At 31.6% G+C, this 24,843-nt stretch overlaps 7 protein-coding genes across 10 annotated transcripts; 4 read left to right on the top strand and 3 right to left on the bottom strand.

Moving 5' to 3' along the window:
* Window positions 1–84: 84 nt before the first annotated feature.
* LOC123679685 (protein anon-73B1) lies at window positions 85–1,643 on the top strand. The gene is made up of 2 exons (XM_045617090.1): window positions 85–291; window positions 581–1,643. The coding sequence occupies exons 1-2, from the start codon at window positions 145–147 to the stop codon at window positions 680–682; spliced, it is 249 nt and encodes an 82-aa protein (XP_045473046.1). The 5' UTR covers window positions 85–144; the 3' UTR covers window positions 683–1,643.
* A 729-nt stretch (window positions 1,644–2,372) lies between these two features.
* LOC123679688 (kinesin-like protein KIF9) lies at window positions 2,373–9,739 on the top strand. Of its 3 annotated transcripts, none has more exons than XM_045617093.1 (12): window positions 2,373–2,698; window positions 2,761–2,854; window positions 2,909–3,140; window positions 3,202–3,326; window positions 4,422–4,642; window positions 4,704–4,851; window positions 7,228–7,365; window positions 7,419–7,577; window positions 7,634–7,787; window positions 7,929–8,323; window positions 8,781–9,056; window positions 9,445–9,739. In XM_045617093.1, the coding sequence occupies exons 1-12, from the start codon at window positions 2,451–2,453 to the stop codon at window positions 9,646–9,648; spliced, it is 2,394 nt and encodes a 797-aa protein (XP_045473049.1). In that variant the 5' UTR covers window positions 2,373–2,450; the 3' UTR covers window positions 9,649–9,739. The 3 variants fall into 3 exon arrangements, with proteins under 3 accessions (XP_045473049.1, XP_045473050.1, XP_045473051.1); XM_045617094.1 differs by having other exon boundaries at window positions 2,540–2,698; window positions 2,772–2,854; XM_045617095.1 differs by lacking the exon at window positions 2,373–2,698 and having other exon boundaries at window positions 2,773–2,813; window positions 2,877–3,140.
* LOC123679689 (negative elongation factor B) lies at window positions 4,884–7,000 on the bottom strand. Its single transcript, XM_045617096.1, has one exon. The coding sequence runs from the start codon at window positions 6,786–6,788 to the stop codon at window positions 5,031–5,033; it is 1,758 nt and encodes a 585-aa protein (XP_045473052.1). The 5' UTR covers window positions 6,789–7,000; the 3' UTR covers window positions 4,884–5,030.
* A 120-nt stretch (window positions 9,740–9,859) lies between the features above and the next one.
* Window positions 9,860–10,703, top strand: LOC123679691 (transcription factor BTF3 homolog 4-like). The gene has a single exon (XM_045617100.1). It carries the CDS (start codon window positions 10,015–10,017, stop codon window positions 10,507–10,509), a length of 495 nt encoding a protein of 164 aa, XP_045473056.1. The 5' UTR covers window positions 9,860–10,014; the 3' UTR covers window positions 10,510–10,703.
* Window positions 10,704–11,248: 545 nt separating this feature from the next.
* On the bottom strand, window positions 11,249–13,096 carry LOC123679690 (translocator protein). Of its 2 annotated transcripts, none has more exons than XM_045617098.1 (4): window positions 13,074–13,096; window positions 12,403–12,653; window positions 12,226–12,320; window positions 11,249–11,556 (listed from the first exon to the last, which is right to left on the bottom strand). In XM_045617098.1, exons 1-4 carry the CDS (start codon window positions 13,079–13,081, stop codon window positions 11,362–11,364), a joined length of 549 nt encoding a protein of 182 aa, XP_045473054.1. In that variant the 5' UTR covers window positions 13,082–13,096; the 3' UTR covers window positions 11,249–11,361. The 2 variants fall into 2 exon arrangements, with proteins under 2 accessions (XP_045473054.1, XP_045473055.1); XM_045617099.1 differs by lacking the exon at window positions 13,074–13,096 and adding an exon at window positions 12,731–12,886.
* Window positions 13,097–13,201: 105 nt separating this feature from the next.
* Window positions 13,202–16,122, bottom strand: LOC123679687 (exosome component 10-like). Its single transcript, XM_045617092.1, has one exon. It carries the CDS (start codon window positions 16,014–16,016, stop codon window positions 13,278–13,280), a length of 2,739 nt encoding a protein of 912 aa, XP_045473048.1. The 5' UTR covers window positions 16,017–16,122; the 3' UTR covers window positions 13,202–13,277.
* A 1,456-nt stretch (window positions 16,123–17,578) lies between these two features.
* LOC123679686 (exosome component 10-like) lies at window positions 17,579–20,430 on the top strand. Its single transcript, XM_045617091.1, has one exon. The coding sequence runs from the start codon at window positions 17,680–17,682 to the stop codon at window positions 20,416–20,418; it is 2,739 nt and encodes a 912-aa protein (XP_045473047.1). The 5' UTR covers window positions 17,579–17,679; the 3' UTR covers window positions 20,419–20,430.
* Window positions 20,431–24,843: the final 4,413 nt, after the last annotated feature.

The raw sequence follows: 24,843 nt of genomic DNA on the forward strand, positions 1-24,843 counted from the left end.
TTATCAGAGTTTTATCAATGGTTTCAGGAAATTATGTATCAGTTCCATAGACCTAATAACAATTGATATTAGGTCTATGATCAGTTCTATGCTTTTAATTGACTAGTATTTTTTATGTAAACAAATTGAATTTTTGATCTCAACATGAATGCTGCTATTAATTTAGGTGTAGAGGATATGACTGTTACACTTGTACGATATGGACTGTATTTAGGAGCACTTTTCCAATTATTTTGTCTCTTGGCTTGCGTTTTCATGCCTGATTCACCTGATGATTCTTGGCTCAATAAAGTGGGTACTCAGATTAATATTATTAAATTAATGTTTGTTAGATAGTTATTTGGGCTGTTTCCATCATCTGTGCGGTTGGATGTTTCCGACGTTTCGGCAAGCATTCGCCTGCCGTCCTCAGGGCAGGCGAATGCTTGCCGAAACGTCGGAAACATCCAACCGCACAGATGATGGAAACAGCCCAAATAACTATCTAACATATAGTCCATCATCAATATCAAGACAACAATTAAATTAATTAATTAAATTAATAGTAATAATAATAATTTTCAATAATTCACTTTTCTAGGGTGACTCTGATGATGAAAGTTCAGAGCAAGAAACTCCACTCAATAGTCCTAGAAGGCCTATTCATAGAACTCGTAAACAGGAAAAAAAGAAAAGACGTTGAAAGGAATTTCTAATCAGTGGAATCTAATATTGAGTTTTTTGGATTTATTTTTATTTGAGATATCATGCAATTGCTTTAAAATTGTTGAAAGTTCCAAGTAATGCAATGAGATGTGAATCTGGTTTGAATTAGTTCATGTTGAGGTGCTCCTTTATAATATTAATTCAACTATAGATATACTAATTAATTGAATTGCATCTCACAGTTGAGAAGTTATGAAATTATGTTATATTCAATTATAACCCACTCTAGGCCCAATGAATATCATATAAGATAGATATTTACAATTTATTTTACCTAAAGGAATGTTAGAATTAAGCGTATACCATTCTTGATTCTGTAGTAGGAAAGTAAGCTCAAGTACTCAAACAAATAAACATATAAAAAAAATGAGGCATTATAATTTGAAATGAAAAGATCCTGAATGATTATTGGTACAAAACTTTAAACGTATTTCAGATTCTCTGAGGTTCGGCATTCTTCAGATAGAAATATTTTTTTAATTTGCAGTAAAAATTTATTTATAGGTGTGACTATATTTAATGTGGAGTAAATATAATGTGACTCACAATGATAATATAGTATATTATCGTTATTTGAAGAGAAACAAGATATTATCAATACGAGGATTACTAGCCCAAGTAAGTGCCATCTATTGTAGTTCTCTGGACGTTACAAACAGTTTTCTTTTTTTGTTCGAAATCGTCAAACATAACCTGACATATCTCGAAGAATGTCATCGACTCAACGTCATAATGGCAAATTTTTCCATCAAAATTTCTGAATAAATGGTAGACATTACTTCAATAATATAACTCATTTAATAATATTGATCATTTTTAAATACTGGATATAGGAAAAGGGTTTCAGGTAAATACACATATATTTTTTATAATTATAAGATATCACTAATTGAAAAACGAAAAATTTCAGAAAAGTGGGATTCATACTGCAATTTTTACAAAATGGGCATTCCAATTTATGTTGAGGATGAGATTGGCAAGAAATGGGATAGGTGTATAACAGATGGAATATTAAAGTTCTGTAAGTACTCGATGTGTGTTATGTCATAGGTAAAACAGGTTAACTCAAGTTATATATACTATTTTCACATTATATATACTATATTCATTTTGAAGGTAGAAACAAACATTTCTATGTTTTACAATACAATTACCATGAACATTTTTTTGTACTGATTGGGCAATCTTTCCTATAATTATTTTTCAGCATCTGGTTTGCTAATAGGAGGACTCTTCTCACTACTATTTTTCAAAAAGAAAAGGTGGCCACTCCTTATGGGTTCTGGATTTGGTGTTGGTATGGCTTACTCCAATTGTGAGAAAGACTTAAATGCCACTGTAACAGCCGCTGAGAAATGTCTGTAGACTAAGTGTAGTAAACAAAGTAGTAAATAATTTATCATAAATTATTTAATTCCACCTGTACCAGTGGTTTTGTTGAGTTCAGAAAATAAACAGTCTTTTTACAATTTTTTTTATAATTCATCATCAAAAATGTAGATAAGTATGTTTAGGATATTTATTTTATTCTTTCCATCAAATTGTAGAAAAATTTGTTTCAATAGAGCAAACGTTTAAAAGTTGAAGTTTAATAATTTCCCCTTCCTATTCAGTTGATTTCCATGTGTTGTTATTACATTTTACATAGAACTTTCCATGATTTTTTGTCATTTTTTTGAATTATGTCAGTGAATAATTGAACATCTCATTCAAATATTATCAAATAGAGTAAAAACCATTTTAATATGAAAAAATTTAGAGAGGTTTTAGGAGATGCCAAAGTTTTTTATAGAATTTATCCTTCTGAAAATCCGGACTGGCAAAATTTCCGACTATTAACAGATGAAAAAACAATTCTGTTACATCATGTTGGTCCGAAAATCAAGGAAGGAGCTGAAGAAGGAATATTCAAGCAATTTGAAACTGATGGATTCTTTTATAATAGGCATCAAGAACATATTCACTCTATTGTTATGAATGGAGTCATTGAAAGGTGAATGAAATTACAGTAGAATATACTTACAAGGTCATGATTAACACACATTCTCCAAACAGTGTTTTTGAAGGTCAAAATGCAATAATCGCAGCCTTTGGACAAACAGGAAGTGGTAAAAGTTTGACAATTAATGGATTGCACTGCTTTTATCAGGTATCGATTTTCCTCATTTTAGGTTGAATCATTTCTTATGAAAAATGCTTCTAGGACAGAGGCTTAGTACCAAGAATAATCGAAAATATATTTATCATGAAAGAAAAACTTCCGAAAAATCTTGAAATGACCATTCACATTTCATACATTGAAATACTCTCATCTTTTCAATCTCGGGATCTTCTGAGACCATATCCCGCTCCAGTAGATAAAAACAATGTCCATAAGTTTGTGTGTAAATTAGAAGTCAGAAGCGAATTGCAAACCCTTCAACATATTTTCATGGGTGGGAATTGAATTAAAAAAATTATGTTATTCTAAAATGAAAAATACAATTCCATTTTTAGCCGAAGGAAGGAAAGAATATACCCCCGATACAAATCACCCTTCTCATACTGGTAGTTCTGTACTTACTTTTGAGTTTACGATAAGGAATATGAATTTTAGCGAACCTTATGAATTCAAATCGAAGGTAAAGGATCAACATCAGCAATTGTTAATATTATTTACATTTTGCATTATTAATGTATGAAGTCAGAGAAATTGCAAATACACTCCTAGACAAAAAAATCCGGACATTTGCACAGATTTTCAACAGATATTCAGCACCTCATTCGCAGGTTTAAGGGATATACAGCATGTTCCTAAATTGGAGGTACAAACGAAAATGAGAGATTCCTTGAATTGTTTTGGAAAAAGAATTAATTAATATGAGCCCGCCAATGCATATTTTCAAGATACAGGGTGTTTCTTGAGTAGTCCTACTCTTTTGTGATTATTATACCAGTTATTGAATCTTTACGATTGCTAATGCAAATTTAAGATAATTTGGATTTTCCAGAGTATTTCGAGAGAATTGTTTCAATTTTTTTTTTAAATCAGTAGCAGATACGACAAAACTACAAGACCAAAAATTTAGTACTGAATCAAAGTTCCTTTTCACATTTTTTCAAATGACCAGTGGTCTACCAAACAAAAGTTCTAGTGTAAAAAAGGCCGCTGTTCCAAAAAATTAATCCTGCAATCGAATCGAATCGAAATATTCATATCGCGTTATGTAAACTATTAATCGGAATATTTATGCCAAATTTCAATTAAATTTATGCGAAGGGAAGGTGTTATGAGAAAAAAAACTTTAAAAAATTCAACATTAACACCCTGTATTTCAAAAGAGAGCGTTTGCGTACCTAAATTTATGGTACTATTTTTCTTAAAATTATCGGAGGAATCTCTAATTTTCATTTGTACCTCCAATTTAGGAACATCCTGTATACTCGATTGGTTTGAAAGTTGAAGAATGGCCAAGAGATTGTTATTAAAAATCATTTCTCTTTTTGTTCAAATGAATTTCTGTTATTCATTTTATTATGAATAAACTCTTTTCACAACCATATTGAACAGATTGAAGAAACAAAATATTTTCCAAACATTTTGGCAATGTAGTAATCCTAAAACCTTGTTTTTTTTTACTATAAATTTTATCACATTTTAGAACTTCTGGATTAACACTAAATATTTAAAGTAATAATATTTTTTACCACAATAACTACTTATTTTTGGTTTATAGTTGCATGTCATAGATTTAGCAGGAAATGATAGTTTTGGAGATAAATCCAGTACATATAAAAACTACTTGCAAGTCGGAAGTGCAAACTGTACAAAAAGTTTTATGGAGCATTTCATTTTGCTCTCATGTAGTAACGACCCTGAGCTAGCTCGTGTGAAAAAGAGAACTAACATTCTTTTACAATATTTAGGTGATACTTTCAACAGAAGCAGTTTATTGAGGTGAGCATTCCTTTTATGTAAATTAATTGATCAAAACGAGTCCAATGATTCCTTTACTTAGGTTTATTGGTCATTTAAAGACGTCAAAAGAAGATCACGATATCTCCATCTCATTATTGAAATTTGGGCAAATATTCACATCAATGAAACCGGAATTTGGTACGATAATTCTAAAAGAAAACGATTTGATGAAAATAGCACTATTGGAGGTAGGTAACGATAAAATTCGAACATTCAAAACTGATATAATATAGCTTTTTAATGGTCCATAACACATTTCCATGCGGTTTGTTACATTGAGTTACAATATAAAAAAATTCATATACACTGATATCTACAATAAATCTAATTTTGCTTCAAATTATGATAAAACCCCTTTCAGCAATTTTTACGTATTATGATATGGGGCAGGGGTTGGAACGCTCATTAGTGGAGAATTCAAATCGATATCCATTTCCTGAGGAGGGGGCTCTTCTGTTGTTGTTATCTTCTCTTTCAGCAGCTTGAAAAGTGAATGGACTTTTTCACTATGCTGATGAGTGGGTTGTAAAGCTTTCAATAGTGTATCCAATCTGTTCACTGGCAATTTATGATGAATGTACCACATTAATTTCAATACATGTCTGTTTACGTTGTCTTTTGACAAACCAGCAAAAAAAAATTCATCGAACAATGCAGTGCAGAAATCTTCTGCTTGGAATTCTTCCATATTGTGTATCAAGAGTGAAACTAAAGAATGAAGAAATGGATCATCAAAAGCTTTATCGTCTTTGCAATTTGCTAATACTTGTAAAATACGAAGCAATGCAACCCTATCTTTACTTTTTGCAACATGTAGAGTGTAATACATTGCAAGAATGCTGGCAACAGAACTATCTTGCAGATATGCCTCAACAGCATCAGGTAGAGGTCCAGAATGCTCGATAACAGTAATAGCAGCTTCACGTTCGTCTGGGGGTAATTTACTGGATAAATTTCTAACTTGATCATCAACCATCAATGACATAAGTGCAGGTACAAATTTGGTGATAATTTGTAAATCCAATTTTGGTTCCTTGAATTCTTGTGAGTCAATCATCTGCCAAGCACTTAACCCGAGAGATAACATTCTAAGAATTAATATCAAAACAGGGTTATCCCTTGGCAAACCTTCAATGTGTATCAAATGTTGAAAAATCTTGATGGCAGTAGTTGCTAAGAAATTAACAGCATAAGGATCACACAGAGTCATCGATAAATCACCCAAGACTTGTTCCTGGCCTCTTTTGACATTATCCATGAACCCTTGAAGCTCTTTAGAGCGCTTAGTGTCAATAGCTTTTTCACGAACACAGGCATCTAAACACCATGTGAACTTATGGCAAGGATCAACCTTTACAATTTCTTGAATATCCATATCGTGTAAAGCCATAAGCAATTCTGCTCTCAATGTGCAATAATGAACATTTCTGGTCCTTAAAAATAATGTCCTAAGAAACTGCAACACCATATCGTACAGCTTAACACTGTTACCAATCATATGCGCCAATTTCTGAACTACCTCTCCTTGACGTCTATTTTTTGGAGTAGGCCCAAAAAACAAGACACTTGTATTGGAATGATCAAATAAGATACTTTCTTTTTCACTGATATACTGGCTGAACAATGGTGAAACTTCATCTCCAAATAATGATTGGTTGTCTTTCCATATTTGTCGTTTTACCTCAGTGTCCGCATCATTATACAAATCCCTGTCTCTAACTAGAACTTTCAAGTATTGATCTTCAATTTGAGGTGTATTTTTCAGAATTGCCATCACTATAGGTCTAAGTGCTTTTACTTTAATCACAGGGAATGTTTTAACCAGAAGCTCTTTCAATTTTTGATCTCTTTTTTCACCTTCCATCTTACCAATTTCATTGATATGGGACACCATTTTTTCTCTCAATTCTTCTACTACTGACATATGAAAATCTAATCTTCGAACACCATGAAGGTCAAGTAATGGAAGCATCGGTCTCAAAGATGGTAATAATATTCCATTTGTTACTTGGAACTGCTCAATTGCTTTCAATGGATCAGTACAATTAGTCAGAGCATGTTTCAAATAATTTGGCCCGTTAATACCAACAGACTCTAATACAAATTCTGGTTTATTGGAAGACATATTTGATTTATTGTACTCTTCTCCAGCAAATGAAATATTTACACATCAGTATGAAAATTCCATGTTTTTTCAAATATCACTAACACTATTCACTACACAGTATTTAACAAAGAATAAAATTTCTAGTTGTAACAATAATTTGGAAGACTAATATTTATTTCTAGTATTATTCAAATCAAATCAAAACAAGCGATACAAACGTAACCTCAAAAAGTAAATAAACATAGAGTTTTAGCACAGATTATCGTAATGGTAAAATAACATAGAATAATCCAGTTCTTCTTATCAATAATTATTACTGAAAGCCATATAACACAGAGGCGTAGGAACAGTTAATTCCAAATTGCACAATTTTTTTTTATATATTTGTGAATTGTATGTTTCACTCATCGATTTATTTATTGGAATCGTAACTCAAAGAGTATTTTATTATTTCCAGGAACAACTGGCGAATCTACACAAGGAGAATATGATAACTCAAATGCTTCAAAATCAAGAACCAAAAGGATTGTGTCCTGAAAGATTTGCTCATATCAAAAGGATGATTGAAGATTTTGTACATAACCGAATTGAAGGGGTAAGAAAATGTTGATATTCTATTTTTATGTTAAACCTCTCTGTACCAATTAGTCTCATCTACTGAAACTGGGGGATATCTACACTATCTTGAAAATAATGAAGGAGAATATTATGATATATGAGGAGAATATGATGCTCTTCAAGGGTGAATCTTTGGATAAAACAGAATCAAAACTAGATAGACTGGAGACGAGGTCAAGTATTCATCAGGTAAAAAAAAAGTGAAGAATATGTAATCCCAACTTCTACTCGTTCTATTTCTTCAGCCATCTATAAAAGTAAGGTCTAAGCAATCGTCTAAAACGTCGGATCTTGGAATAACCCCGTCCAATATATCCCAACAAACTAGTGTAAAAGATTCTACCAAAGGCCTGATGAAGAAATCATCATCTCACACCAAATCTAAAAAAGACTCATCAGGTAAATATCAGAACACTCACTTTGCAGGTGAAAACTACTTCCATTTTCTATTTGAATAAAACATATATTCCGTATATCTTACTTGAATTTTCACCATTGACAAAGATGGTAAATATTTCATTGTTAGTTGTGATTTTTCAGAAGACAAAGTGGCTATCAACAGAAAGGGAAAAATAAGTACCAGTAGCTTGAATGGCATTAAGCGTTCTTCAACCGTGGGCAAGAAAAAAGGTGGAGGATATGCAGATTCCGTAGGCTCAACAGAAAAAACTTCTAAAAAGGGAGTTGGCGAATATCAACAAAATAGTTCTTTGCTCAGCGCAGCGAATTTGATTCTGCCAGAAGTTATTCCTGAACACATGGAGGTGCTCAAAGAATACGTTCTTTCTCCCAAAACCGCCTACAAAACTCTACTAGATACATTCAAAAAATATGAGAACGAAGCTAAAAACGTGTACCAAAGTTATCTGAAGGAACTGAAAAAATTAGACTCTTATTTCGAAATATTAGATCTCAGAAAAAATGAAGTGGTACAGGTAAGATGTCGAATAATAGTCAATTAAGTACCTAATCAATAGTTATTTGCTGTGCAAGCGATGGTTATGTGATTATTTTCAGAATAAATATATGATGCTTAAATGTTGCCACGCGGATATCCTCATAAAAACAATTAAATTGCCAAAATTTTTTTTTTCTGCACACTAGGATATTTCAATTCAAACCCACCTATTCTAATCAGATTATTGAATTTAACGATTGCGTTGTATCGCATTAAACAAATATGCACACAAGAGCAATCTGAGTAACGTTGGGACACACAAATATGTCCCCTGCTAAACTGAAAACTTAAATGAATTGGGCTCTTTAAAATATCATAATACCGGGTCTTATAAATTTACTGCTATTTCCAAATACATTTCTCAAGGACCTTGCAAAAGAAAAATCATCTAACGTATTTTTAATAATATATATTTTTTTAATATTTTTTCAAAGACGAAATTAGTGGCGCAGTTCTCTAGAAAACGGGAAAGAGATGCCGAAGGCAATGTTATAAAATCTGAACTGGAGGAAAGATGCCATGAAAACCTCAAGAAAGCCGAAGCAGATGTTTCAACTCAGCAAGAAGTAGTTTTGAATTTACAAGCAGAGTTTAAGATCGCTTTGTCAATGAGGCAACAAATCAAAAATGACGTAAAGGAAGAATTTGACGAATTCTGCAAAGAAAAGTATTCTGCTTCAGTTCCAAATTTGGATGAATTGAATGATTTCGTAAGTATACAATTCTTATTATAAAATTTTTAAGTAAAAAGGAATGGAAGAGGATGACAAACTATTACACGCCAATGGTCCAAGCATAGAGTAGCCAGTAGTTCATATTCACAAAGCAATTTGACAGTCGTATAACTTAAATGAACATATGGACCTAATTTTGAAAATTCTAATTAGTAATTTTAACCAGCAATTTTAAATATCTCAGATATGATAAAAGTCAGATTTCTAACTGTTTAGAATTATTTCCCTTTAAGTAGATTAGAAAAAGTTATTTCAGTCCCCAGTAACATTTTGTTATATTAACTATCTTTGACCATAAGTATTCTTAATTTACTGAAAACATTTCTCAAACATTCCTAATGAATTAACAAAAATCCCGATCAAGGTTGTAGAAAATGAAGTCAGTGTCGACCAATTTTGCGAGCACGCCGAAATCGAAAATGTTTCAGAAGAACTCACTCAAGAAAATGTATATGAAGAAATATATAAAAATTTGAAGAAATTAATGACCCTCGAAGCAAGAAAGAAGGCTCTCTATGCAAAAAAGACTATCAAATGGTTGGAAAACACCCGTTCTACGTGCATATAATTTTTTTTTCGAAATATATCATTTTAATTTTATTTAATACATATAATGCAACAAATTATGATGACAAATAAATCGAAAAAACAAAGTTAAACAATATTTCGCTTCACAGAAAGCAGCGCATATCCATGTAGTTTTTTATTGCTCTGAGGTTCATAGAGTAGTAGACTTTTTAAATTTAGCGCCGTGTCATCTGTTAGAATTTTCGCGCAGAAGGAAGTCAAAGTCATCCATTTTCTTTCCTACCGCACCGGCTAAAGATAAGCACATGTTCATATAGATCGTGTGCTCAGTAAGTGAATTTAGTTGTACTAATAACACATAAGTTCGAATTAAGTTAAGTACTCTCGAATTAACCTATTAGTAAACATGAATACCGATAAATTGAAAAATAAGCCATCTCAAGTGAGAATTGGTGGAAAAGGTACACCAAGGCGTAAGAAGAAGGTTGTTCGCCCCAACCAGGCTACTGACGATAAAAAGTTGCAATCATCCCTTAAGAAGTTATCAGTGAATACCATTCCTGGAATTGAAGAGGTGAATATGATCAAAGAAGATGGAACAGTTATTCATTTCAACAATCCGAAAGTCCAAGCATCATTAGCTGCTAACACATTTGCAATTACTGGACATGGAGAAAATAAACAAATTACCGAAATGCTCCCAGGTATTCTCAGTCAGTTGGGCCCTGAAAGATTCAATCAGCTCAAAAGATTAGCAACCTCTGGTGCAGTTGCTGCTAATGTAGGAAAGATCTCCCCCGAAGAGGAAGAAGATGTGCCAGAACTTGTAGAAAACTTTGATGAAGCATCCAAAGCTGAAGTGGCCAAGAAAGAAGTAGAAGAAAAGCCAAAAGAAAACTAGTCAACTTGTTTTATTAGGTGGATAAGTTTTCTTTGTCTTCAATTTTAATTTGAAGAACTTCTCGCGAAATATTAATATTAACATTAATGTGTTGTACCGCGATTTAACTGAATATACAGATGGAAACCCCTTTTGTTATTAAAATTAGGACTGTATAGAGTGTATTTCTGAGGAAATATAACATTTATTCTTAATCTGTCTTTGATTTGCCTAAATCTCATGTTTTTATAACCTGTGTGAAGTTTGTAATTTTAATATTTTTTTACCTTGTGAGGTAATTGTTTAATTTATATTGGCTAAAGTAAAACTACATGGTTTAATGACATATTTTATATAAAGTATCAGTTGATGATCATTGATTACTGTGAGTCTTTTAAAAATACTATTATTTAGCCGCAAAAATATACGATTCGTATCAGCTACCAGTTAATGAAGAATAATGTAGAATTAAAGTTCTTAATTTTTTTATTAAATAGGACTAACAAATTCGAAGAACTTATACTTGCAAATTTTATGCAAGTCATGAAATCAAACTTTTCATTGAAAAAAAGTAGTTATTAATGATTTGGATGGAAACTTTAAAAGTAGTGAATGAACATTACTTAAGATTAAAATGATCATGAGGATAGGTCTTTGTGCTTAACTAAGTACGTTTTTTGAAATGAGCAATTTTGACGAATCTCATTCTTATTAGATTATTTGAAATCACTCAGGGTATATATTTAATAAAACAAGCTTCAACAGATAAAGATAAAAGTTTAATGATGTTTGACAATATTTTTCACCAAATATATAAAATTACTTCTTAAAAGAAAATAAATAAATCCACGTTCCAATACATGAATACTGAATTTATTCGTCTTTATCAAGTTCTGTAATAGTTACAGAAGATGGATTATCTCTAGCTATACTGTAATTCAACCATGTAGCAATACCCAACCAAGCTACGTAAGGAATAAAGAGATAACCAGCTAGAGGTTTAATTTGGTAGAACATGTATCCTGTTGCTACTGCTGTAGCCGTAATTAGATTGATTTCATATAAAGCCTGAAAAAAAATACAGATTATGTTTCTGGAAAATCAAAGTTCCGAATTAAATATTCATTTGATACATGTAGTTTGTTTCGAGGATGGAAATTGAAAACTAACACCTCAAAGTTTAATTATGTTGAGTTTTTTTTGTATGTTTTACCCTTGTCTTTTCAACAATCATTGAGAATTTTTTATCTGGATGAACCATTTCCTTACATATTTAAAATGAAAGTTATGCTCTAATCTTATTAGTATTACTGGATATAAGCAAGTGAATACAATATAGTCGGATATCAAACAACTTTCAAATAATTTTGGTATCCAACAATTTTTACACTCTTTAAATTTTAATTCTCTTACTCCTTAATTGAATTATGCATCTACTTCAATAATAAGTTTCTGTGTTGATGTTAAATATTGTTATATCAATATCAGTTCTAACGTTTACAAGTTTTTGAGAGATCTAACGGAGGCTTAGGAGAATATGCATGTACGTGGAAATAACAACGTTATCAAATATTCAAAGTTATTTTGAAGTAATCAAGTATTTACAGGGATTAGTTCACAAGAATTCACTTATCGGCAACTCCTGAAATATCAGTTGGAAGCCAACAGAAGAATTGTCTACTAAATTTCTTGTAATTTAATGAGGTAATCAAGATAGCCTTGATTGAACTCACATACCAGATTTAATTGTTTAGCTCCAAAGAAAATCGGCGTCCAAGCCCAGTTTGCCAAAAGATTTGTTCCATATAGTATCAGTGGCAATTTTGCAGGGCCTAAAACAATTTTTATCAGTGGAAAGAATTATTCAATTTGAACATTATAGCTAAGTAATCATCAATATTTGTGTGAAATTACCTCCAAAACCACCTCCTTCCTTGTAAACAAGATATGAGGCGTATCCTATACTAGAATATATGGAAGTCCATACAGGTCCAAAAGCCCAATTGGGGGGCCTCATGTCAGGTTTTTTCAAATTTTCATACCAAGGTCTCAAATTATTCCTTGTGATGAATCCACCAGCAAAACCACCTAAATTTGGCAGAAGAATTGCCCCAACTAAAGGTATATTAGCAGAAATCGACATGCTGAATACTACTGTTATTTTCCTGAGAATGATAAGCAGTTTTCAACTTTTAGATAACCAAATTGATATCAGTAGATGAATCTAATAAAGCGTGATTACCTATCAACCTGCTATTTATTATTCGTCATCAATATTTTTGAATTGACAAGGAATCTAAGATTTCGATTTTTAAGGTTAAAAATTCTGAATTAAAACTGTAAATTTTAATCAACGATACACTGGTTTTGAATCAAATCATTTTTTCAAGCAATAGGAATCCTCTTCTATTTATCATGAATTTATATAATAATTCTATTTAGTAGTTTCCAACATTTAGTTGGAATCATTTTATGAGCTCTATTTTTCAAATCAATTTTTCTATCTTACGAACTTCGAAACAAAAACTGTTCAATTTATTTATTATTGAACACAAAAGAATGAGCATATACAAATGTTTCCTTACCATTTCATAAAGTAAAGTTTTTAGGAATCTAATGGTATATATTCACTTTTGATGTGAAATAAATTTCTTAAAAATCGTAGTGTATAGGTAAATAGGATTGGTTTAGAGGGTGAAAAATAAAAATAATATAATATTATACCTATATGTAATATTTCAAAAAAATAAGTTATATTTACAATATTAACAAAAAATATAAAAAAATATTTATCTTCTTTTCCCCCAATTTTGATTTTTATTCGACTTGTTGCTCTTTTTAGGTTGGAACTTCGATTTGATAGTTTTTCCTTTATTAACTTCCCCTGCACCTCCTTGAAATTGTCTGAAATCAACTGAGGAATAATCAAATGGCTCTATATTTCTATCACTACCATGGTTTCTTCTGTTATGAGGACTGTTTTGGATTTGATGATTGTATTTATTTTTCTTTTGTTCAGAGCTTGAATGACTTTCCTCGGATTTTCTTTTTCGACTCTTATCTTGCGTCCAATCAGGTTTATGACCATCTTTTTTCTGAAATTCTCGAGAATTTCGCTTTTTATTATTTTTATTCCTTGGATTTTTTGTCCTCTCTACTTTGACTCTGGGGTTAGAATTTGAAAATTGTGGCTCATTTTCAGATTCTTCTTCATCATCATCAGATTCTTCCCTTTGTCTTTTTCTGCTTTCTGTTATTTCCATCAAGCTTTCAGAATTTTCAGTTATAATAGAGGAAGCCTTTTCATACAATCGTTCTTCTAGTCTTTTTTCACATTCTATATCCTCCTTTGTTTTTTGTGATAATATACTGAAGTGATTACTGAGTGCTTCAATCTTTTCATCCATGGTTTTGCTTTCATTGGTTATTAAATCTAAATTTTCATATATTTTTTCATTATCCTCTTCTATTTCAATAACTTCCGAGGTGATGACCTTTATATCTCTCGTATTATTTTGGTTTGCTTGTTCTTTCAACTTCTCTTCCTTCTGTTTTTCTTCATCCGACAAGAATTTTTTAACACAGTTATACCTTTGGAAAGGAGTCAAGCTCTTGTATGATCTTGGAGGTTTTTCTAACATATCGAAATTTTTTGTAATTACAGAAAACATCGATTCAGATTTCTCCAATGGAGCTGTACTTTCAAGTATATTTCTGTGATTAAAATTTGTATCTAAAAGTAAAGGGGGAGCATTTTCCTCTGTTTTTGCTTTTTTGGACAAATCAAATGGAGAAAAAAATGGATGATCCAAATTGATTTCCTGTTTTTCTACCATAATACCTCTAGCTCTTGTATCGTCTTGTAAAATAGGCTGATCGACTGATAAATCTCTTGCTTTAAGTATTATCTGATGAAGTTCCAACAAGTTTGATCTCACCAAAGATGGGACTGGATTACAACAAGCTAAAATACCTTGCATTTCCCTAGGTAGCGTCTCTGCTATTTGAAGTAACATATGATTGGGAAGGACATAGCCTATACTTTCATCTTGATCTCTTGCTATCTGGTCTCGCCAATAGTACAACTCCTTAAATGCGTACATTTGCCTTTTATCGAACATTCTTTTACACGATCCATAATAATCCAGATGAGCATTTTCAGTAGTACGTGGCTTGAAGAATCGTCTTTTGCAAATTTCTAGGCTTCTATCATAAACAATGGATAGAAATTTATTAGTGTTATTAGACTTTTTGAAGAGTTCCATTTTCATTACTTTATAAATGTAAATAAGATAATGAGTATCTTCTCTCGCATATTTCTTCAGAGCTTCAGGTAAAGGCCTAATTCTCCAGTCGGCCATCTGAAAGTGTTTATTAGGAGTAAAATTACAAAATCTTTCTAATAAATAAGCAAGAGAAAGACTTGAATATCCCAATAATTTGGCAGCTTGGTGAGTATCGAACATATTGACAATATATAAGGATAAATCTCTTTGTAACCACAAAATATCTGAATCAGCCCCATGGAAAACTTTGAGTATACTAGGTTTGGTGAAAATTTCATTAAGCACGAACAACTTGTTTCTCAAGGTTAGAGTATCGATTAAATAATCTGTTTCACCAGTTGAGATTTGCATTAAACATGTTATTCCCAAGAACGTTCTGTATGAATGATGTTCTAAATCGATTGCAATAATTTTATATTTCCTTAAATCTTCCAAGAGTTCATGTAGTTTTTCCTCTGTATCAACTTCGATGAGTGGCGTTTCTTCCAGTGGTTTAGGAAATATTGGATCTTCACATTCAGCCAAGAGTTGTTCTTCAGGTACCTTGAATTTTTCTAATTCCAGTTCATAGGGATGTGAATATTCTTCACCTCTCTCTGTTTCTTCTAAAAATATTGCTAGAGGTTTTACAGAGTTTGGTTTTTCTTTGATTTCAGGTACCCAAGGATGATCATTACTGTTATCAATTTTATCTGTAAACAATTCTTGTGGTCGTTTAATGTCTTTAACTAACAGTTTCAAAACAGAAGAAGGATTAGCATCTTCATTTGCAGCTGCTACAAACTTAGAATTATTCACTCTATTCCATGATCCGTTAATAGATGTAGAAGACTTTTCCATTTCCTTTGAATTGAATACAAATTTCTTGATACCATTAATTTCATCTATACAATCTCCAACTCTCTCCAAAATTGTGTCAATTGATTCTACCAAGAGATCTTCTTTCATATCCAGGCTGCTAGTCTTGAAATTACCTTTGACTTCGTAGTTCTTGAGTATATTATTCATCAATGTTAATGTTCGATTTGATTCAGTTGCCATGATATTCTTGAATGGTTTTTGTAGGCTGTGGTATTCAAAATCACAGGAAGAAAATTCATTGGCACATTGTATAGCCTCTCTGATAACACTGAACCCCTCTTTAACAAACTTTTCCATATTCACAAAACCTTGTAGGCACTCACTTTCAGTCTGCTCAGTTTCATTTTCATCCATTTCGGAACAAGATTCTTCTGTACTCATTTCGAACTTGAATTATATCACTGATAGAAATTTTAACACTTATGAAGTTGTTTGCTTCATGAGAATATAACCTTACTTGATCTTACACCATAGAATATTATAAACACAGATAACAGAGTAGATTATAAACGAAATTATGCATCTTAATCAATATATTTAGTATTCTGTGATGTCAATGCTTCACATCACAGAACATTATTTATCATTTTTCTTCTAGCGTTTATCTCTGACAAAGCGATTCGAAGTCATCTGGCGCCATCTATAAACATACGTTTTTTTAGAACTTTCGTAAGTAAATGATAACAATAATAATATAGTTTATTCTGAAATAGATACAGTATAAACGTTCCACACGGAGGTATAACCTGTACGTGATTTACATTTTAACTGAAAAATTACAGAATCCATACGTCCAAAGTATTACATTTCCAAACAGAAAAAATAAACACAAAAAAAAGAAACTCTCTTTTCTAACTCTTAACATAACTAAATTAAACTATCATTCGCTTAACATTTCAAAGGATGGATGTTCCATATAAAAAGATTAAACGCTCATGTGACCGGGATTTACATAATAATTTATTGAAATCAGGCCTCATCAACTAGGGATTGATAAGCGAAGCAAAGTAAGCTCTTCCCTTTTCCATTATCCAATTTTTCATTTCTCTTTTGTACGCATAAAAACTCTTAATTTCGTTCAGTTTTCTAGGAATGGTGGAATGAATACGGGGTGCCAGGTAAGTGCAACATCTTTGTCCTATACGTTTTTCGGCTCTAGGAACAAGATACTGGTTTTTCTTATTTCTCGTCTCATAGTTATAATGATGTCAGCAGATTTTCATGAAAATACAAGTTGGAGAAAAAATTATGCCGAATTTGGAAATGGTGTTATTGTTAATTATAATGAATAATTAAGATATTAAAGATATTAAGATATTATTAAATATTTCCCTTTTCTACTGATGTGTGTTATCGAACTCTGAAACTATTGGAGCTAGTAGGTTGAAGGTTGTCAGTTGTATAAAAAAATTAAATATGAAAAATTCATTCTATAATTCGGAGATTTTGAGGGTAGAATAGAAATTTTCTTTCCAGCGTTGCCGTCGATTCTGTTAACGTACAAAATATTTTGCTGCACGCCATATTTAGAAAGTACTGATATTCCACTAAGTTTTGAGCTGTGAATTATCGATAATTCCTTCTTCCATATCCTGACTTCACATCCAAGGGTTATTTCGTTGGCTGTTTCTAAACCCATTTGACATATTTTCTTAATTTTTTTAAATCAGTCGAAGAGTCATTAGTCCAATTGATCGGACTAATGACTCTTGTCAACTTGTATTTTCATGAAAATCTGCTGACATCATTTACTTACGAAAGTTCTAAAAAAACGTATGTTTATAGATGGCGCCAGATGACTTCGAATCGCTTTGTCAGAGATAAACGCTAGAAGAAAAATGATAAATAATGTTCTGTGATGTGAAGCATTGACATCACAGAATACTAAATATATTGATTAAGATGCATAATTTCGTTTATAATCTACTCTGTTATCTGTGTTTATAATATTCTATGGTGTAAGATCAAGTAAGGTTATATTCTCATGAAGCAAACAACTTCATAAGTGTTAAAATTTCTATCAGTGATATAATTCAAGTTCGAAATGAGTACAGAAGAATCTTGTTCCGAAATGGATGAAAATGAAACTGAGCAGACTGAAAGTGAGTGCCTACAAGGTTTTGTGAATATGGAAAAGTTTGTTAAAGAGGGGTTCAGTGTTATCAGAGAGGCTATACAATGTGCCAATGAATTTTCTTCCTGTGATTTTGAATACCACAGCCTACAAAAACCATTCAAGAATATCATGGCAACTGAATCAAATCGAACATTAACATTGATGAATAATATACTCAAGAACTACGAAGTCAAAGGTAATTTCAAGACTAGCAGCCTGGATATGAAAGAAGATCTCTTGGTAGAATCAATTGACACAATTTTGGAGAGAGTTGGAGATTGTATAGATGAAATTAATGGTATCAAGAAATTTGTATTCAATTCAAAGGAAATGGAAAAGTCTTCTACATCTATTAACGGATCATGGAATAGAGTGAATAATTCTAAGTTTGTAGCAGCTGCAAATGAAGATGCTAATCCTTCTTCTGTTTTGAAACTGTTAGTTAAAGACATTAAACGACCACAAGAATTGTTTACAGATAAAATTGATAACAGTAATGATCATCCTTGGGTACCTGAAATCAAAGAAAAACCAAACTCTGTAAAACCTCTAGCAATATTTTTAGAAGAAACAGAGAGAGGTGAAGAATATTCACATCCCTATGAACTGGAATTAGAAAAATTCAAGGTACCTGAAGAACAACTCTTGGCTGAATGTGAAGATCCAATATTTCCTAAACCACTGGAAGAAACGCCACTCATCGAAGTTGATACAGAGGAAAAACTACATGAACTCTTGGAAGATTTAAGGAAATATAAAATTATTGCAATCGATTTAGAACATCATTCATACAGAACGTTCTTGGGAATAACATGTTTAATGCAAATCTCAACTGGTGAAACAGATTATTTAATCGATACTCTAACCTTGAGAAACAAGTTGTTCGTGCTTAATGAAATTTTCACCAAACCTAGTATACTCAAAGTTTTCCATGGGGCTGATTCAGATATTTTGTGGTTACAAAGAGATTTATCCTTATATATTGTCAATATGTTCGATACTCACCAAGCTGCCAAATTATTGGGATATTCAAGTCTTTCTCTTGCTTATTTATTAGAAAGATTTTGTAATTTTACTCCTAATAAACACTTTCAGATGGCCGACTGGAGAATTAGGCCTTTACCTGAAGCTCTGAAGAAATATGCGAGAGAAGATACTCATTATCTTATTTACATTTATAAAGTAATGAAAATGGAACTCTTCAAAAAGTCTAATAACACTAATAAATTTCTATCCATTGTTTATGATAGAAGCCTAGAAATTTGCAAAAGACGATTCTTCAAGCCACGTACTACTGAAAATGCTCATCTGGATTATTATGGATCGTGTAAAAGAATGTTCGATAAAAGGCAAATGTACGCATTTAAGGAGTTGTACTATTGGCGAGACCAGATAGCAAGAGATCAAGATGAAAGTATAGGCTATGTCCTTCCCAATCATATGTTACTTCAAATAGCAGAGACGCTACCTAGGGAAATGCAAGGTATTTTAGCTTGTTGTAATCCAGTCCCATCTTTGGTGAGATCAAACTTGTTGGAACTTCATCAGATAATACTTAAAGCAAGAGATTTATCAGTCGATCAGCCTATTTTACAAGACGATACAAGAGCTAGAGGTATTATGGTAGAAAAACAGGAAATCAATTTGGATCATCCATTTTTTTCCCCATTTGATTTGTCCAAAAAAGCAAAAACAGAGGAAAATGCTCCCCCTTTACTTTTAGATACAAATTTTAATCACAGAAATATACTTGAAAGTACAGCTCCATTGGAGAAATCTGAATCGATGTTTTCTGTAATTACAAAAAATTTCGATATGTTAGAAAAACCTCCAAGATCATACAAGAGCTTGACTCCTTTCCAAAGGTATAACTGTGTTAAAAAATTCTTGTCGGATGAAGAAAAACAGAAGGAAGAGAAGTTGAAAGAACAAGCAAACCAAAATAATACGAGAGATATAAAGGTCATCACCTCGGAAGTTATTGAAATAGAAGAGGATAATGAAAAAATATATGAAAATTTAGATTTAATAACCAATGAAAGCAAAACCATGGATGAAAAGATTGAAGCACTCAGTAATCACTTCAGTATATTATCACAAAAAACAAAGGAGGATATAGAATGTGAAAAAAGACTAGAAGAACGATTGTATGAAAAGGCTTCCTCTATTATAACTGAAAATTCTGAAAGCTTGATGGAAATAACAGAAAGCAGAAAAAGACAAAGGGAAGAATCTGATGATGATGAAGAAGAATCTGAAAATGAGCCACAATTTTCAAATTCTAACCCCAGAGTCAAAGTAGAGAGGACAAAAAATCCAAGGAATAAAAATAATAAAAAGCGAAATTCTCGAGAATTTCAGAAAAAAGATGGTCATAAACCTGATTGGACGCAAGATAAGAGTCGAAAAAGAAAATCCGAGGAAAGTCATTCAAGCTCTGAACAAAAGAAAAATAAATACAATCATCAAATCCAAAACAGTCCTCATAACAGAAGAAACCATGGTAGTGATAGAAATATAGAGCCATTTGATTATTCCTCAGTTGATTTCAGACAATTTCAAGGAGGTGCAGGGGAAGTTAATAAAGGAAAAACTATCAAATCGAAGTTCCAACCTAAAAAGAGCAACAAGTCGAATAAAAATCAAAATTGGGGGAAAAGAAGATAAATATTTTTTTATATTTTTGTTAATATTGTAAATATAACTTATTTTTTTGAAATATTACATATAGGTATAATATTATATTATTTTTATTTTTCACCCTCTAAACCAATCCTATTTACCTATACACTACCATTTTTAAAAAATTTATTTCACATCAAATGTGAATATATATGTACCATTAGATTCCTAAAAACTTTACTTTATGAAATGGTAAGGAAACATTTGTATATGCTCATTCTTTTGTGTTCAATAATAAATAAATTTAACAACGAAAGGCCAATGGATCGATTTACTATTCGGTTCTTCATTTACCGATTGGAATTTTGAATTTCAACAATTCCTCTGTGATTTCTAATGAAAATAGTCTGGAGTTTTGCGCGATTGTTCAAATACGCTTTCATGCAATAAACCTTTACGAGGAAAAAGGAATAGCATTTTCACAGTTTACGTTTTGGATCGTATAGAATGCTCAGAGTAATAAACATAGATAGAGAGAGCATATTTATGCTATTTTTAGTTAGCAAATTTTGTACCCAACATGAACTATCAAATTTGTAATGAAGCGCGCGGAAATGAAAACATCAGATATTTCACTCAATTCGCGAGTTTCTCCAAAAAGAATGCACTTCTTATGTAGGCACCATAGTGGATCAAAGTTTCATATTAACTGAAAATATATTGGAATGAATACCTAAATATATCAGAAATTCAGAAAACAAACTTCTAGCGCGCCAAACAACGTGAAACAACCGATGACACTAGGAAAGCAATAGTTGCCAAACCTTGGAATTCAGCAGGTAGATACAGAAAATAATGAATATCTGCACTCTATAAATTCGAAAATTTGGAAAAATATCGGATTCCAAATATTCAAATTTGCATATTCAATTGAGAATCACTCAAATAAATATATTTCATTCAATAAAATATACATTCATAATGATTATAGTAAAATTGTGGATTTGAAAATATATCACAATCCGACAACGTAATCTAACCATGTTGAGGACATGTAAAAATCACAGAATACTAAATATATAAGAAGTGCTAACGCCGTGTTAAATCAAGGCAACAATATGGCCGATATTTTGTCCGCCATCGGCGCCATCATGTAGTGTAATATGGCGGGAAAATTTGAATATGAAGGTATGACAATTCATTGAAATTGTTGGAATATTATTAGTATTTATTTTAGGTTATGTTGTTATAATTTCGAATTAAAACAGAAAAATATCATCGAAAAGTTTTATTTATCAAAGGAAATTTACATATTTGCTTAAAATAATAATTATTTATAAAAATCAATACATAATATACATTATATTGGGAGATTTACACTATACCTGACTGAAAAAAAATACCTATTTATACCTACTTTATGAAATTATATCTGATGAACAACTGAATTGATACATTTCTGAAGCAATATTCAAATTTCTACACATACATGAAAGATAAAAATCTTCAGTTGGTTTAATCTATCTTCCTGCGTTACAGTGCTCATTTCGTAATTCACTTTAATTATCACAGGTCCTCTTTGTAACTTCATTTTCAGCTCATTTGGAGGTTGTAGGTGGATATGAAAAAAAAAAGATTATAAATAGCGATCAATTAGTAGGCAATTCATTTTAATTTGATATGATAATTCTGGATCACGTAGATGGTTATTGTTAGAATCATTAATATTTTCCATACAAGAAACATTTGGGGAAGTTCTACAATCATAGGGCTGATGATTATAAATTTGATACTTCAGTAAATGCCGAGGAACAGAATTTAACTTTAGTATAGTTGATTCTGAAGGATTATTATAATCACAAGTAAGGATCTCAGATATATTAGAGCATTGAAATACAGTATGAGGAAAAACCCGGTCTTATTTTGTTCTAAATTTATTTTCTCATGGATTACCTGACCTTACCTTACCTGAAACCTAAAACAGAACTTGTAATAAATAAGTGACAATAAAAACCACTTTATCTGTTCATTCAAGAATTACAAATACAAACACAATTTATTGTTGGTTATAAAATCATATTGAAAAACTCGAACGCTGATTGGCTTATTATGAGAATAAAATTTTTACATCGTGATATGTATACCGTGTAATCTAAGTGTATGTGACGTCACATCTGTTGCCAATGCTAGCACTTGCGTATACTTCCTCTATCTATGTTAATTACTCTATGATAGAATTCAAAAACACTGCAAATCTTGCACTATGGTTTACCTCCATTTTAAACGCAAAATATCTCGACACAAGGAAAATAAATATAAAATTATCAATGCACTAGCTCTGCTAGGGAGAGGGGGCAACTTCAGTAAATATAAAAAGAGATTCTTGTTTGTTGCTTCTCCAAGATAACCATAAAATACGAATTTTTTGCCACCAGGATGGTTGAACAAACCATTTTTGTATCAAATATCATGGTTGAACTTGAACACATCCTACAAAAATACTTCCTAAAGCTGACGAAGTTGCCGACGGATGCTGAGATTGCTCTGTCATAAACAGCAAAACAACGGAAATATATGGCTTCAAAATTTTCCATTGAGTAACATCAATTTGTGTTATCATTCACGTGTTATCAATCAAACACGTGAATGATAAGATCAGATATAATTTCATAAAGTAGGTATAAATGGGTATTTTTTTTCAGTCAGGTATAGTGTAAATCTCCCAATATAATGTATATTATGTATTGATTTTTATAAATAAGTATTATTTAAAGCAAATATGTAAATTTCCTTTGATAAATAAAACTTTTCAATGATATTTTTTTGTTTTAATTCGAAATTATAACAACATAACCTAAAATAAATACTAATAATATTCCAACAATTTCAATGAATTGTCATACCTTCTTATTCAAATTTTCCCGCCATAAAACACTTAGTCATGGCGGACAAAATATCGACCATATTGTTGCCTTGATTTAACACGGCGTTAGCACTTCTTATATATTTAGTATTCTGTGCTCAACATGGTTAGATTACGTTGTCGGATTGTGATATATTTTCAAATCCACAATTTTACTATAATCATTATGAATGTATATTTTATTGAATGAAATATATTTATTTGAGTGATTCTCAATTGAATACGCAAATTTGAATATTTGGAATCCGATATTATTCATAATTGTCGAATTTATAATAAGCAGAATATTTATTATTTTCTATATTTACCTGCTGAATTCCAAGGTTTGGCAACTATTGCTCTCCTAGTGTCATCCGTTGTTTCACGTCGTTTGGCGCGCTAGAATATTGTTTTCTGAATTTCTGATATATTTAGGTATTCATCTCAATATATTTTAAGTTGATATGAAACGTTGATTCACTATGGGACATAAGAAGTGCGTTCTTTGTGGAGAAAATCGCGAATTGAGTGAAATATCCTATCACTGATATGTTTTCATTTCCGCGGGCTTCATGTCAAATTTGACAGTTTATGTTGGGGACAAAATTTGCTAACTAAAAATAGCATATGCTCCCTATATCTATGTTTATTACTCTGAGCATTCTAAACGATCCAAAACGTAAACTGCGGAAATGCTATTCCTTATTCCTCGTAAAGGTTTATTGCATGAAAGCGTATTTGAACAATCGCGCAAAACTCCAGACTATTTTCATTAGAAATCTGTTTCGAAAACACAGAGGAATTGTTGAAATTCAAAATTCCAATCGGTAAATGAAGAACCGAATAGTAAATCGATCCATTGGCCTTTCGTTGAGTTTAGCAAACAGGGGTGTGTGTTCGTTGGGCAAATGGAACTAATGGTGCGAATACTTTACCTTTTCACACTCCGGAAGTCAAGTCGATTCAGATTTATAAGGCCGCATTACTGCCAACAGCACGGCATTTAATGGCACTAATTGTACCATAACTTTGAGGATTTATTCTAATATACCTAGGTATACCCATAATTTTGGTGAACACGCTGTGGATATTGGGCTTGCTATAACTGTAACGGTAACAAACTGAATAAGATACAGGAAATAATTCTTTGAATTCATTGAATAATTTTGTATACAGGGTGTTCCACCATTGAAGCGACGCTGTATTACGGTTAAGTGCTGAAAGTTTCCAATATTTTTCGACACAGTATCATTAGGCTCTATTCATAGAATAATAAACATAGATAGAGGGAGTAAACGCAATTTTTACATGTTTCCAACATGGTTAGATTACGTTGTCGGATTGTGATATATTTTCAAATCCACAATTTAACTATATCTTTATGAATGTATATTATATTGAATGAAATATATTTATTTGAGTGATCCCCGATTAAATATGCAAATTTGAATATTTGGTATCCGCTATTTTTCCTAATTGTCGAATTTATAATGAGCAGAATATTTTTTATTTTCAGTATCTACCTGCTGAAATCCAAGGGTTGGCAAGTTTTGCACCCATAGTGTCAT

The sequence above is a fragment of the Harmonia axyridis genome, chromosome 5 (assembly GCF_914767665.1).
Source record: "Harmonia axyridis chromosome 5, icHarAxyr1.1, whole genome shotgun sequence".
Taxonomy (NCBI): Eukaryota; Metazoa; Arthropoda; class Insecta; order Coleoptera; family Coccinellidae; genus Harmonia; species Harmonia axyridis.

Excerpts from the sequence above, each read along its gene's own strand:
- LOC123679685 (XM_045617090.1), top strand. The coding sequence starts at position 145 with ATGAATGCTGCTATTAATTTAGGTGTAGAGGATATGACTGTTACACTT. Across the intron at positions 292-580 it reads ATGATTCTTGGCTCAATAAA|GGTGACTCTGATGATGAAAG; the intron begins GTGGGTACTCAG and ends TCACTTTTCTAG.
- LOC123679688 (XM_045617093.1), top strand. The coding sequence starts at position 2,451 with ATGAAAAAATTTAGAGAGGTTTTAGGAGATGCCAAAGTTTTTTATAGA. Across the intron at positions 3,141-3,201 it reads CCTTCAACATATTTTCATGG|CCGAAGGAAGGAAAGAATAT; the intron begins GTGGGAATTGAA and ends TTCCATTTTTAG. Across the intron at positions 7,578-7,633 it reads CGAGGTCAAGTATTCATCAG|CCATCTATAAAAGTAAGGTC; the intron begins GTAAAAAAAAAG and ends CTATTTCTTCAG.
- LOC123679689 (XM_045617096.1), bottom strand. The coding sequence starts at position 6,788 with ATGTCTTCCAATAAACCAGAATTTGTATTAGAGTCTGTTGGTATTAAC.
- LOC123679691 (XM_045617100.1), top strand. The coding sequence starts at position 10,015 with ATGAATACCGATAAATTGAAAAATAAGCCATCTCAAGTGAGAATTGGT.
- LOC123679690 (XM_045617098.1), bottom strand. Across the intron at positions 12,321-12,402 it reads GGAAGGAGGTGGTTTTGGAG|GCCCTGCAAAATTGCCACTG; the intron begins GTAATTTCACAC and ends AAATTGTTTTAG. Across the intron at positions 11,557-12,225 it reads GAGCTAAACAATTAAATCTG|GCTTTATATGAAATCAATCT; the intron begins GTATGTGAGTTC and ends ATTTTTTTTCAG.
- LOC123679687 (XM_045617092.1), bottom strand. The coding sequence starts at position 16,016 with ATGAGTACAGAAGAATCTTGTTCCGAAATGGATGAAAATGAAACTGAG.
- LOC123679686 (XM_045617091.1), top strand. The coding sequence starts at position 17,680 with ATGAGTACAGAAGAATCTTGTTCCGAAATGGATGAAAATGAAACTGAG.